Source organism: Aptenodytes patagonicus, chromosome 1 (genome assembly GCF_965638725.1).
Source record: "Aptenodytes patagonicus chromosome 1, bAptPat1.pri.cur, whole genome shotgun sequence".
Lineage (NCBI taxonomy): Eukaryota > Metazoa > Chordata > Aves > Sphenisciformes > Spheniscidae > Aptenodytes > Aptenodytes patagonicus.
In genome coordinates this window covers 52,389,397-52,403,492 of record NC_134949.1, presented here as the reverse complement: position 1 = coordinate 52,403,492, position 14,096 = coordinate 52,389,397, and the positions used below count along the sequence as shown (strand labels likewise).

The window sequence follows — 14,096 nt, the reverse complement described above, 5'->3', positions numbered from 1 at the left end:
AAAACAGTGACTACAGCAAATGTGACCACCCCGCATTGCAAAGTGCTTTGAAAGCTTCTGATACGAACCGGGTACAGCACTGCCTGACGTCTGCTCTAGCTCATCAGCTGTGTTAGGGAGCTCAGGCTTATTCACACCACATCACTTCAGACACTCACTTCATGAGCACCTCCAAAACCAGCCTTACCCAAGTGCTCTGAATCACCAGCTGGAGGGATGGGTCTCTCCCCGTCCTTCTCCACAGACCAGCTGGCTGAGCTAGATGCCAAAGGCTCGGTGGCCTCGTTCCCCCTGCAGCTTAAACCAGGCTATAATGTGGTTGGGGTTTTTTCATGTTAACTATGCATATGCCCAACTATGCATATGCCCTCCCGAAATACACAGGAGCTGTTTGCCCATCTCAACAGCACATGACCTCTGGGTTTCTTTCAATTTTTTTTCTTTCCTCCCAGAAGTCTTCCTGTGCACTGGTGCAACTCAGACTTCGTTTCTTCTATCATGTGTTTGTGGTTTATTTCCATCAGCTCTGACTCTTACTCCCTGTTTGAGCCATTTAGAACTAAGGTGTAACTATACTACTAGTGTGACACAAGGATTTTAGTGGCTTAGCTCAAACCTGTTAGCTAGCAAGTTTGCTGCTGCAGGAGCCACTCGGGAGACTGAGCTGGGAAATGGCACCCAGTTCCTAGTTGAACTTCAGACTAATGAGGGGCCTCAGGGGCAGGAAGACCAGATTGGGACTTTTTTATTCCTCCCAGGAAGTCACCTATAATCAGGGTGCCCGAGATCTCAAAATTTGTGGCAGAACAGGATGAACTTGTCTGTAGGTACTAAATGTCCCTGCCTGGGAAAGAAGAAGGACCAGAGCTGTTGCTGCTGCACTTAACTCCCATTTGGATGTGTTGCAAGTTCCCTGGCTCCAGGAGTATACTGAGGGATGCGACATGTGTAGGAACACTTAGGCTACAAATTCCTCACAGGACTCTATGAGGAGGGAGCCAGGCTGCCTCCAGCTACTGGGAACCCTACCCAGAGAGAGGGCTGCTCACACTCCAACGTCTGAAGTACGTAAGCTGGCAGGAGGTACCCGTGGCTGCATGGTTTGCTCCAAAAAACGGGGCGTGTGTCCACATCAGTGTGTGCAGGCAGGCAGATTCTGTTAACATCATACTTTATGCACTTATACTTATTATATTGTGTGCGTAGAACCTAGATTTTGTGAAATTTTTGATGGAGGCACAGGTGCTACTGGATTGTGCACCTGTACTGAGCTTCAGAATTGCAAGGCTCTTATTTAGCTGGATTTCAGGCTTTCCTCGCCCACCTCCATCTGGAAGGCAAAGGCCATCTGGCTGGCACCTTTGGCCAGGTTCTGTGCTCCCTCTGCTGCAGTTCACTGGGCATCCCTTTCCTCTCACATCAAACATGAACTATTTGTCACTCCTTTCGGAGGAGTTCTTGGGTTTTCTCCTCTACCTCTTACCGAGTATCAAATTCTTTACTCCCATCTTTCCATAAGGACAGCACTCAATAACCACTTTTATGCCATTTCAGACAAGCACTTTCTTGAATTCCACACACCACTCTTGAAAGAAGCTCCTTCCAATTCTCTATAAAGCTATTTTCTAATGCTCCTTCAAGTGTTTCCTTATAACATCTTACCTGTACCACTACAAAACATATAGTTGGTACTCTAGCACCATCATACTGCTAGTGTTTCATTGTAATATTCTATTTCTCCTGAGGTAACTCAAGAGAAGACCTTCCCAAAAGTAAAACAAGAGTTTCCATTATCACTTTATATCCCGAAGTTCTGCAAGCAGACCAAGCAAGGGACCCTCTTTCCAAAACAATTCTTCCATGCTGCCACCCACACTTGGGCATTAAAAACAGGAACTAGTAACCAGGCTACTGGGTCTGACCTGTTATGGGAGGGGAGGGAATGCCATGGGCGCCTCTGAATCCTAAGAGCACCTGAGAAGCTCTGTCCCCTGCACTGCAACAAGCACAAAGAAGCCCGTATTATTTATATACTATACATCATACTGCCAACCCATCTAAACAAGCAGGCAGCCATAAACTGAAACTAAAATGATTTATTCTGTCTTTAGAAGACAGACTGAATAGCACTCACTGAGTAAAGCCTAGGGCCACATACTATTCAGAGAGGATGCAAAAATATTGAATAGCTGCTCATCACAACAGTATGGGACTGTGTAATTAAAGATGTAGCGTAACCCATGCAAACATTAAGCTTACCCAGGGAACTGTGATTCTTGCATTTCCTAACTTCCCAGGGCTTCACTTCCGCAGCTGTTACATCCTATTAATGTCAGTATCTGCATGCAATTTCCTGGAATCGCCCTCCTTCCCTCAAAAAAACCACTCATGGGGAAAACTCACTAGCTTCCCTCTTGTGGAGTCATCTTGAAATATTCATGGGGACCTTTAGTAGTCCTGAAACCTCCAGAGACTTCCAAAAGGTATCTGTCATTACAGCCATCAGAAAAACAAAGTAACTGGGCAACTTCAACAAGAAGAAACCTACTAATCCTACTTGTAAAGGTATTTTAGTTCTACACATCAAGCTAAAGTGCTCTGTGTGGGAATAGATGTGAAGGTTTTCCTTCCCTGAAAGCATTACAAGAGATTTCTGACCGGCAGAAGTGTGTGACATGATGGGCATGCTTCTGAAGCTGTAGGTAGAGAGAGTGCAGAACGCCTTTCCTCAGCGCTGTTACTTGTTCTGCTGCTCTGTTGAGGCAACAGGGGAAATGCATTAAATAAAAAGGGGGGAAGGGAATTTGGGCAACAAACAAAACAGGAAATGGAAAGTCTTCAGATTATCTACAAACCTTTAGCAACCAGAATCATGGTAGCAAATTACAATCAAGACATGCCGTAGTCTACATTTCCTGGGGTGCTTTATATGTGAATTTAACATAAATCTAGCCATCAGCCTCAACAGCATGTCATGCTTGCTTTCAAAGCCAGGCTAAGGAACTTGTCCTAATTGTATTATTTTTCTCCAGTACTGGAATTAATTTACTTTTAAGTTCAGATGAATCAGATGATGAATTTTAACAAGCCACTGTTCCCCCCAAGCAAAATGGCAGAGCTCATAAACCTCCATTTATCCAGTGATCAGTTTTTATTTCTCCACGGTGAATAATTTCAAAGACAAACCATGGAGCAGTAGCTCAGTTAGTGTCAGCTGTATGCAGTAGCAGCAGAGGGCAGCCCAAGAAAGGAAGGCCCATCCCTTGTGCCACCATCGTTTCTAAAAAATCGCTGCCCTTTGCCTCAAACTCACATGCTGTCAGATCATTTGGGTTATAGGTAAAGAAGTCCCTGTTGATAATTCCACAACCCAAACAGAGACTTGTCCAGAGTTCTGCCTCTTGCCTTTCCTGCTGCCACCCCCCCAGCCTGCAGCACAATGTTTATCCCATTGGCTCAGTGTGCATCCCATTTGCCCCAGCACACCCAGCTGCCAACGCATCCATCACTGCCAACAGCAAGGGACGGGACAAGGATCTCAGAAAGCTCCTTAAGGCTACCTCAGGGTCTAGACTGCTCTTGGTTTATCCCACAAATTGGTGAATGGTCCAAGGGAGAGGAGTGCAAAAGTCTGAGAGGGTCTCTTTCACCACACCAGCCCTTCCCCTTTTGTTTTGCAGAAGGGAAAGAAGAATGCCAAGGAGCCTTTCCTTCCCTCCTCGACTTCTTCCCTTCCTGTGCTATGCAGCATAGACTGAACTGAAGGCAGAGGAAGCATTTAGGACTGAACCCACTGCTGAGCACTCCCTGCCAGCCTACTAGGATTCATTATCTGCTATCTTATGCTAGCATCTCTCACACTTCAAAACCTGCAGCAAGTTCCCCTGTCCCTCTGCACTCTCCTAATAATCTGCCTATCTCCACTGCCTGTGAACCAACAGGACACAACACGCCACACCCACACAGAGAGCGAGAAGCTCCCACTGTTTTCTGCTAAAGGAGTTACTCCTTCAATTTAAATAGCAATAGCCATGGTTTTGGTTTGAGGTTCAAACCCCGATCACAATACATGGGGAAGAAAGACCTTATCCCTCTTTCCATCTAGGAGCTACGACCTCCATTGGGCTGCAGAACTCCTGGAAAAACGGCCAAAATCCTTGTGCCACACCTAGATAAAATTTGCAGACAGAAGAGAGCACACAGTCCAAGACAGCAGCTGTAAGAACAGCAAGCAATCACCCTAGCCAGAGCCCTGGTGAAGAAACTACAGCCACTCCTCTGGCAGATGCTGCGTGAGCAGAGACAAAGCAGATGACAAAGGTGTGTGTGTGCTGCGGGGGGCGCAACTGAAAACAGTACAAGGGTAAAAAAAAAAGAAAGGTTAAGGGACAAAAGAAGAGAGGGAGCCTCAAGGAGCCATTATAGTCCATTGATTTGAAGAGATCAGAGAGATCTCAAAGGACAAGTGCTACAAAGATCTCGTCCCTTGTTTTTAAGCAATGTCTGTTCAGTCACTGTGTATTTGAGCTCTGCCTGGATATGCTGTTCATTCACCAGCAGGCACTCTGTCTCCATTGATCCCAGTCAAGTTTATAATCAGAGGGGTTGGAGTCATATAACGAAGTGAGCTTCCCCACGCTGAGCAGAAGCCTTTTTAGCACCTAGTGAAGGGGAATTCATCACACCAACTGCTTGGAACGGCCGCTGCACTGTCCTCTCTGAATCTTTTTGTGCCTTCTCAGTCAGGCCACCTTTGAAACATGTTAAGTGGAAAAATTTGACTTCTAGTGGACAAAACACTAAAAACATTTCATTGCAGAATTTACAGCTCTAAATCCGAAACTAAAAAATTCTTACAGGAGAAGAAGGAGTCCTTCCAAATTCCAATGTGAGTAATGAAAAGTCTGATCATCAAATTGTGCACAGTTAATTTGCAGTCAACATGTTTTTTGATTGCTGTGTTAGACTGGCTGCATAGCACCCAGCCCCACTGTGCCCTTCAAGAATTAGTGCACTACAAGTAATACATGACAACAGTACTCTGAGCTCAGTTCAGCAACAATATTCTAGTTTCCTCTGCCTTGTGCAGGCAGCAAGCATGCCATAACTGTGTTGAACACTGGCGTTATTCACTGTACAATCTCATCTCACTGCCTTTTCTGAAAATCAAGATGAGAACAGACCACTAAGCATGGCTATGAAGTTTTCCTTTTTAATATACAAAATCTCTAAGTCCTTCTTTTCAATATTTAATGTTCAAGAATATAGGAAATAGTAAAACCTACTAATTTAGACATATTATAAAAAAAATCCATTTAAAGGGAACTAATCCTGAAAAGATTTTATATTAATTAGTAAAATTAATGTTAATGTTCATCCAAAAAAGGCTGGAGAAACAATTTGGGAACTCCTTGCATTTGCTGGAGTCTAAAATTGAGAAAGGTGAATATGCAAGATATTTTAACACCTCCATATTTGTGTTCTACAATTTTTTCCTTCTAGTATCTTGACGCATCTGAGAGATTCCCTTCAAATATCTTTCTGTTATAGCCTTCTAATACATATCCTGGTTACCTGGTTACCCCTCGTTCTCATTTTTGCATTCTCTGTTGTACTGTTGCCACCTTGCTTCATGCTGAAGAATAAGACCAAGGACTAAATGTCAAAGTGAAGGACGGTTTCACGAGAGTAACAGTGATCTTATGAACTCCCACTATACTGCAGAAATTTTATTTTCAGAGGTGCTAGCTACCAGTAACCTCTACTGACCTCTTTTAGATTGTGGGCATGTTCATGACGTCTGAAAATCAGAAGCAAATTGAGTGATCTAAAGAATTCCAAATTACTATGTTCACTATGTTATTATTTCAGATTTCAGTTTTAAATAAAGAGGTTGAAAGTGGAGCTCTCAACAGCCAACAGCTCTGCACTAAGTATATGCCTACGCTATCTGCCTGTGACCAGCTTCTGAGAGAGGGCAAATAACAACAGCTTGCCAGTTACAAGGTTGCTGCCTGACCTGTGCTGACTCCTTGGGTCTTCTTAGTTCTATCAAACCTCAACAGATGTATCTGTGAAGGAGGGGCAAAATTCAGTAGGTCTTGCAAGGGCAGAAAAATTGGATGAAGAAACCCCTACCAAAGCACATGTTCCACTATTTTGACTTGAGATACCCAGAAGATAAGTTCCCAAATGGGAGTAAATTTAACATTCTACAGCAAATACAGTCTTCACCTGAGATGAGCTCAGCATGAGACTACTACCTTGACAAACAGACCCAAACATATCCCTGCTCTGACACCCACCACCTGACCAGCCGCTTCTCCCTGTTTGCTACTCTTATTCTGCACTCTCATCCAGTAAGACGTCACATTAATGCTCTCTCATATATATTGCTGCTAATTAAATGATAGCAAGATATAATCTAGACTACTGTTGAAGCTAACACAGACTTTATCCTAAAATGACGTAGTGGAAAATTTCCAAACTCTTAGAAACACTGAGCATTAACAAAGGAATAGTTACAGTGAGATCCTGCTGAGGTAATACTGCACTGTCAGTACTTCCAGCTAATAAATTAGGACCCAATACAATTAGGACCCAATACAATTGTAGAAAAGATTTACCAGAAAGCTCAGGCAAGGCTAGCTAAAACACTGGCCAACAGGATCTATGCTCCAAAAGATGTGTCCCATGAAAACTCTGAAAACTCAACCCCGCCCTCTATGCTGTTGGGTTGTTTGTTTGTCTTTTCCTTGGTCTGACATAAGTGATACCTGCTGGTAAAGCTGCCGTTCTGCCTGCTGCATCGCAGTATCACTGCTTTCTACCACCTCCCTGCATTCCAGAAGATCCTATGCAGGCTGTAATAATCAAACAGTTCTCCGTTATCAACAGTTATTTTATTGTTGTCAAAAGCTACAGAAAATATTGGGTAGCCAAATGCATAAACACATGAAAGCATCAGTAAGTGTAAACCTAGATCAAAACCTCCCCTCCTCAGGAAATGGGATGTGCAGTGTTTTCCTGTGCATCTTTTAGCTGCCCTCTTACCTCCACTGTGATTGCCTTCAATACTGTTGTCTGTTGTAAAAACTAGTTAGAGGAACTTTTCAATAGCTTCCACATAGAGGTGAAATATTAAATGGTAGTGTTTCTATTTTCTTAGTCTGCATGAGAATAACAAAATTTACCTTGTCATAATAGTATCTGAGCGCTCGGCTCAGCTTGTCATAATTCATATTAGTTTTGTTTTTTCTGAGTCCCCACAGCTTAGCCACTTCTTCTGCCTTGAGTAGCTTGAATTCGCCATCATTAGACGTCCAGCAAATCAGGTGCTCATGTTTCTGGTCTAGCAGCAACTGCAAAAGGAACTGCCACAGTGTGATTGCACTCTCCATACCTACAAGGGACAAAGGAGAGCAACAGTGTGAAAAACATTTGGGAGCAGGTGTTCCACCCAACACTCATTTCAGTTAACAGGCTCTGTGTAGGAGCCATCCTACATAATTGAGCAAAGGAAGCTACTGTATCATTTACAACCAAACATCCACAAGACCTACAGTTCTTGCACTCCTGTTGCAGTATTTTTTCCACTGCTATTTTCTGAAGGGACACATAAAATAGAGTAAGTATTTAGAAAAGCATTGCCCGCATAGTGCACGTGGTACAGGGTCATCTCCAGTTGGTGTCTTCAATTCAATGTTTGCAACCACCCTTCAAAAGAACATGGGGGGGGGGGGGGGGGGGGGAAGGACATGATGTAGCTATCCACTGAAATGAGCCGAAAAACCACTGTTTACTGTCATGAGAAGTATACTGAACTCGTTCAGATATGTCACTGTGAAGAAGGGGAGGAAAAGGGAAGACCAGAGCAGTTGCCTTTGGTTAGAGGACCAGAAACCACGCTTTCCCCCTCCCACCACACGCACCTGCCTTCCCAGCGTCATACGGCCTTTGTCTATTTTGTTTCTTCCAGGGCCTGAAATGGCTCTTGCTGCTTCTGTTTGCCAATTCAAATAGCTCAAAAGATATTATCTATTTTGCAGAAATGCTGAAAGTCCAGGACACTTGAGCACAGTAAAGTAAGTGAGGTTTACCCTGTACCTTTCTCTAACAGGGATCTTTCCTTTCATTATCATACATACGACTGAGAACTAGGAATATTTTTAACAGTGCCTGAGTCTCACTTCAAAGGTTGTTTGAATGTTTTTTTCTCTGCTAAAGGTTGTTTGAGTATTTCTTTCTCTACTAACTGCCTGTGCTACTGAGCCCTCCCTAGAATAAATGGTTTTTTCAGGCACTACGATAGAAGGATAAACTTAAGGATGACTATATTCCAACTATATACACAACGTGAAACTTGGGCGTGTTACCACTGAAGACAATTTATTATTGTAGTGAAGATGTAGCTAAAATTGACCTTTTAAACTACAGAACTACAAAATGAGATTTTCCCCCATTTTCAACAACATTGACAGCCTTAGCATGTTAACACTGTATGAAATCATTTTTTCTTGGTCTCTTCTGATACTTAATTTGGACATATTATGTCTAACTAATGCAGATTTAAAGATGCCAGTATTACTGGGTTAACCGACTATGGCACTAATGGGGCTAATTATTACCTGACTTATCTTTGTACATGTAACAATGGATATTTTTGTCTTTATCTAAATAAGCTCATAATTTTTAACTTCCTTGCTCATTTTGTTTCCTAATATATTACTGTTTGTGTCCTAATAGATTACACGGCCAGAATATGCCAGGCTTACTGCCTGACATTTCCCTTGGTGTGTTGACCACAGGAGGGCACAAGACTTCTAGCTATCTACCACATGGAACAGTACAGCAGGCAGCTGAGGGAAGATTTGCCTCTTCAAGTGCCCCCAGCACTGCGGAAATCACGTTGCATAAGCTTCACTAGTATAAAGGAAAATAAATTGCATAAGCTTCACTAGTGTAAAAGCAAGTTAAAGATACTAGAGAATGTTGTCAATAGTTTTACAGAAAAACAGAATTTGGAGCTCTATGTTCGTCCAAATAATTTCTAAGTACACTGGCCAAACAAGAATTAATGATGGTTTTATTATCCCTAAAAAAGCCTCATTTCTCTAATTAACCGAGAATCCAGTCTGAAGGCAAGGACAAAAACATCTATCCCTGACACCCAGCTGTGTAACACAGTAACTACATAGCACCTTCAAGAGACGGCAGAGGCTCCCAGGACTGTTAGGCATCCTTGACACAGAACTGCCTACATGGATGATTTGGCACTTTCAACGGTTTGCATTTGCTTCATTGCATTTTTTTATCACTTTATACAAATCCTTTTCCACATAGTGTAAAGCAGGAAAAAAATGTATAGCTAGCTTTAAATATACCTGAAAGTGATATACTCACTTTACAGTCTTTAAAAATTCCTTTAAACTACACCATCTGTGCAAGTATTAACATCTTTAATGGATTATTTATCTCTAACATCATAGCTAATAAAGTATCCCTACTAATCTAGCATCATATATATACACTTTTTAATTAATATTTATAAATTTTGCAACTTACTTCACTAAACATGTGTAGGTATATACAGCCATATTACTTTAAAATAATCTTAGTTTCTGTACATCACATATTATACAGCAATACTCTGCATAATTTCAGCTTGTATCATACAACTCTTCCAAACAAGAAATCACAAACAGAACTTTTTTTGCTCTGGAAAATTAGAAGTAACTTAGAAATATCTTTCTTCAAAATTGTATTAAAATGTGTACGGGTGTCCCACGCTACAAAGACCTGTCAGTAGAACTTCAGCTGAAGAAATTAAAGATGGAAGAGAGTTTTAGAAGCACCAATAAAAACTCCACCACCATGCCATTAGCCAAAACAGGGCAATACCTCAGAGATGCGATTCTCTCATCCAGACCTTAAATTACATCTTCCTTCAGATCATCAGCAATCATGCCTCTTCAGAGAGTTTAGGTGGAAATGAACTCACAGTGAAGCGCATTTTGCGGCAGTCTTCTCCACTCCCACTCACCTCTGCCCAAGAACACTCACAGGGTAACCTACAGCTAACGTTGCACTACACTTTCCATTATGAACCTATTTTCTGATGCTCATTGCTTGTAAAATGTAAACAGTTTTGGATTCCATTTTATCTACTGAGTGTGGGCCTCATGGTGACTCAGCCATAGGCGTAACGTAAAATGCATGAACAGTGCTAGCCTGGGTGAGAACATCCTATAGGAGCACCCACTCCACACTATCTGTCCCGGTGACTAAGGAGAGGTGACTTCCATCAGGTTATTATCCAAAAGGTTACTGCCACCTTTTTCAAAGTGGTTCAGTTCTTGATGATCAGCTCTTCAACCAGCTGAGATGCACACATAATCTCTGGGGGTCACTCAGGTGCTGGATCTAAGGCAGATGGCTGTGGTGGGATTAGATTTAGGCAGCTTCCTCACCACCCTGCTTTCCTTACCATCAACTCTCCAAGTGTGTAGCTCTGAACAGGCTTTATAAAGGACCTGCACACCTCAGAATTCAGCAGCGATGTGCTTAATTGGTATGTGCATAAATCTTCTACTGCGTATGACCCAGGTCTGCCCATACAGAAATGAGATTACAACAGCTCAATGCTGCATTGTACTCCATCCCTCCATCTGCCACTGTGTTCCTGTCTAAAGCTTCCCATACTGCTTGTATAACTGTATGTATATGATTCCTAAATGAGGCAAATCATGCAAATTACATTTTCAGCTGATCATTAATTGTATGGCCCTTTTCTTCTAAGCACCCAACTTGAGGCATTCAGGTCTGAGTTGCACTGAATATTCACAGCTGTAACTACCTTTAACAGAAGCTTTGTGTTCAGCTTATATGGTAAAATCTTAAATACCTTGAATTCGGTAAACTGTGTTAATCTTTGCATCTCATTTCCATTCTCTAAAATGTGATTTGCAAGGGAATAGTAAAAATCTAAGATCCTGTAGTGACAGCATTTTTAAACTGATGCAAAATATGTCATTTCCAATCAGGTCAACAGAAGTATCAACCTGCCTTTCTCTATGGGCACCACTTTGGGGTTCTGCAAAGTATTAACTATCCTCTTGGGCGGACAACGTGGCCACACAGTATACTAAGCCTTAACTTGTGCCTCATTTGAGTGGTGGAGCAAAAGAATCACATGACAGATATACTACAAGACATGTAATTTAACCAAAAATGTGCTACCTGTATTAAAAGTTATTGTAAATTATGATTGGGAAGAGTCGGAAATCTTCAGAAAACATTGTATTTCATTTATGTATTTTCTAATTCTTTTGAATTTTTACTGACTCTAAGGGAATTCAGTGTCTTGCCTTAATTTGACAGAAACGGGTGTTAGGATGTGGTCACTTCCTACAGGGCACACATTTCACATCACATTTAACTCTTTATTAATATTAAACAGTAATAATAAATATTCCTGTCACTTCTGTGCTCAGTACAGGATTTGAATGCTGGGCAATAAATAATACATGGAACCACATACTGAATTACATGGATTAGAAGAAAAATAGTTAAAAAAAATCACTTATTTAGATAGTGACATCCATCTATGGTACAGAATGAGACAGGCAATCTATGTAAGAAACATATATTCTGTGTCATGGAAAGCCTAATCAAAATTCATGTAGACAAAAGAGTCAATTTTTTCATCCATTAACTTTAACACATGTGGTTTTGCCATCTTACCGTTTTTTAAATATTTATACAATGCATTTGACAGTCAAAGATATTTTCTAAGCCATGAAACAAAATTTGCTAGGTTGACCTGACCTAAATAGCCTAGTAATTTTACTTTGTGATCAGTTCCACTACCACTGATGCAAATAATCACTGGCATAGCTAGAAGGAATTATACTTGGAAATGCTGTGTTAGATAGCAAAAGGATATTTCATGACCGAGTTTTCTGAAAGTCCATTTCTCAGGCAGCTGTGACAGGTAACCACACTAACACCCTCTGCATTACCAATTTACAGTCTTTCAAATGTGTGCCCCCCTATACAAAGCCTACCAACTGCATGATCAGCGTGATACAATGTGGTCTCCACACATCAAGTTTTAAGCTCAGGACTGATGCGGCAAGGAGGCAACTCAGAATACCTGTGCTGATAATACTGCCCCTATTCATTTCAACCAAATTAAGGGACTAACGGAAATGCCTAAACTTGGAGCGGCAGCAAAGTCAACACCGTAAGCTCTCCCTGAAGAGAATAATAGAAAAGGACAGAGACACCTGCAGGGCAAAGCATCCCAAGAGATGATTTTCCTGTAAAGGGGGTGCCCAAATTCCTCACTTAGGTGAGGGGCACAAATGCCAAACACTGGCTCTCCCCTTAGTGTATGGAGACTGACTTCTACCAGCATGAGCAAGCATTATGAAAACATTACACAAGTTACACTAGAAACGGTTAAGACGTATGAACACACGTGCTGAAGAGCTGCATTACCATTTTTTTTGACCAAGACAATACATACGAAATTCCATATGACAAAATGTCAGTAAAGTGGCATTAAGGTCCAAAAAAAAAAAAAAAGTCATTAACCTTCTGGGCAAAATAAAACAAATAAGCAAGCCATCTTAAATCCAGTAGAAAACCAGGAGGCTCAGAAACAAAGCTAGCTAAATAAAAAGCTTAGTATCAGAAAGATTTATGACATGAACTGTGAGATAAGTAGGATACTCTTTGGGGCATTAAGTTTTGTAGGACTCTTGCATAGGAAAAGCTAGAAGAAAAAGGCAGAAAGCTGGAAAGCAGTTCAGTAGCATTCAGAACCTCTGCAGAGGTCCTTAGCTTCCATACAACTATGTTACAGCTGTGTTCTTATCTTCCGTTGTCCCACATACTCCAGGTTTCCTACCTGGATTCTTTCTCTCCACTCTACGTTAGCTCCCCCACAGCCTTTCTAAAATAAAGAGATATACTGCTGATCCTGGACAATCAACATGAACAAGTTCTGAAGGCTAAAACTAGGAATCCCTCCAGGCATTAGGATCAAAACCAGCCCCTTGTTGCTTTAGAGGGTCTGCAGAGGAACATCTGGGACTCTGAGCTGTAAACCAGGTCGTGGGACTTGGGGCAGAGGAGGGACAGCTGACTGGCTGGGGAGCCCAGAGGCTGAAAAAATCAGCTGAAGATCAATTAAATCAGGAAGACATAAAAGGTGTTAGCCAGCATTATGCACTATAGGTAGTCACAGAGAGATGGTGATCAGACATGTACATGAAAAGGATTAAAAGGCAGAGTCAGGGCAGGGAAATTAATTTCCCTTAGTGTATGAAGAAACTGCTGATTCCTTCTGTAGCCAAAGCAGCTGCAAAAGATTCAGCTCCTTTTCATATGCCCCGCCACAGCAGGCACACACCTCCACTTACATTTCCCTTACAGGCAAATGTGTGCTTTTGCAAACACACATTTCTCTGTAACAGATGCCTTTTTTTTTCCTTTTCAACTACTCTGGAAAACGTGTGTATATTTTTTGTATGTCTGTTTACTGCTTTTGTATCCTAATTCTGGCCAACGGCATGTTTCTTGAGCAGCGTGACGTGGGGCATTGTTAGCTTCTCATTCACGTTAGCATTCGGCTTCCTTTATTTCTGCAGGTTGCAGCCAGGAAACTGGAAAATGGGCCACAGGAAACCTGGCCTCCTACATCTGTCCCAGTTTGTAACAGCAGCTCTGGTTTTATTTTTCTAAGTGTCTCAGGTTCATTTTAACCCTTGAGATGACTGCTGCAATAACACGTGAAAGAACATGACTGCTTTGCCATTATTTTTTTAACCACTGTTTCTCAATACAAGACATTGAGATTTTGCTAAACCATAATCATTTTTAAAGTATATCAATACTTATAAACAGTTATGTAAGTTTTAAAAAACTTTTGTTGGAAATTACCAAAACAATTCCATTCCATAATGACAAATATCAAAGAGTATATTAAGAGAAAAATATGGAATAAGGCAGTCTCTAGCTGTTTCAGCTATACACATTTTTAACATAGTTGTAAAGTGAATGTCTGTATGGGAAGTTGAACAGCTTACAAA

At 41.5% G+C, this 14,096-nt stretch overlaps 1 protein-coding gene across 1 annotated transcript in view; it reads right to left on the bottom strand.

Annotated features, from left to right (window-relative positions):
- ELK3 (ETS transcription factor ELK3) overlaps nucleotides 1-14,096 on the bottom strand; it is a 41,091-nt gene that overhangs the window by 16,198 nt on the left and 10,797 nt on the right. The window contains exon 2 of the mRNA XM_076335022.1: nucleotides 7,194-7,402. Within this exon, the coding sequence (XP_076191137.1) occupies nucleotides 7,194-7,400 (207 nt within the window). The 5' untranslated portion in view covers nucleotides 7,401-7,402. The remainder of the gene's footprint in view (nucleotides 1-7,193; nucleotides 7,403-14,096) is intronic.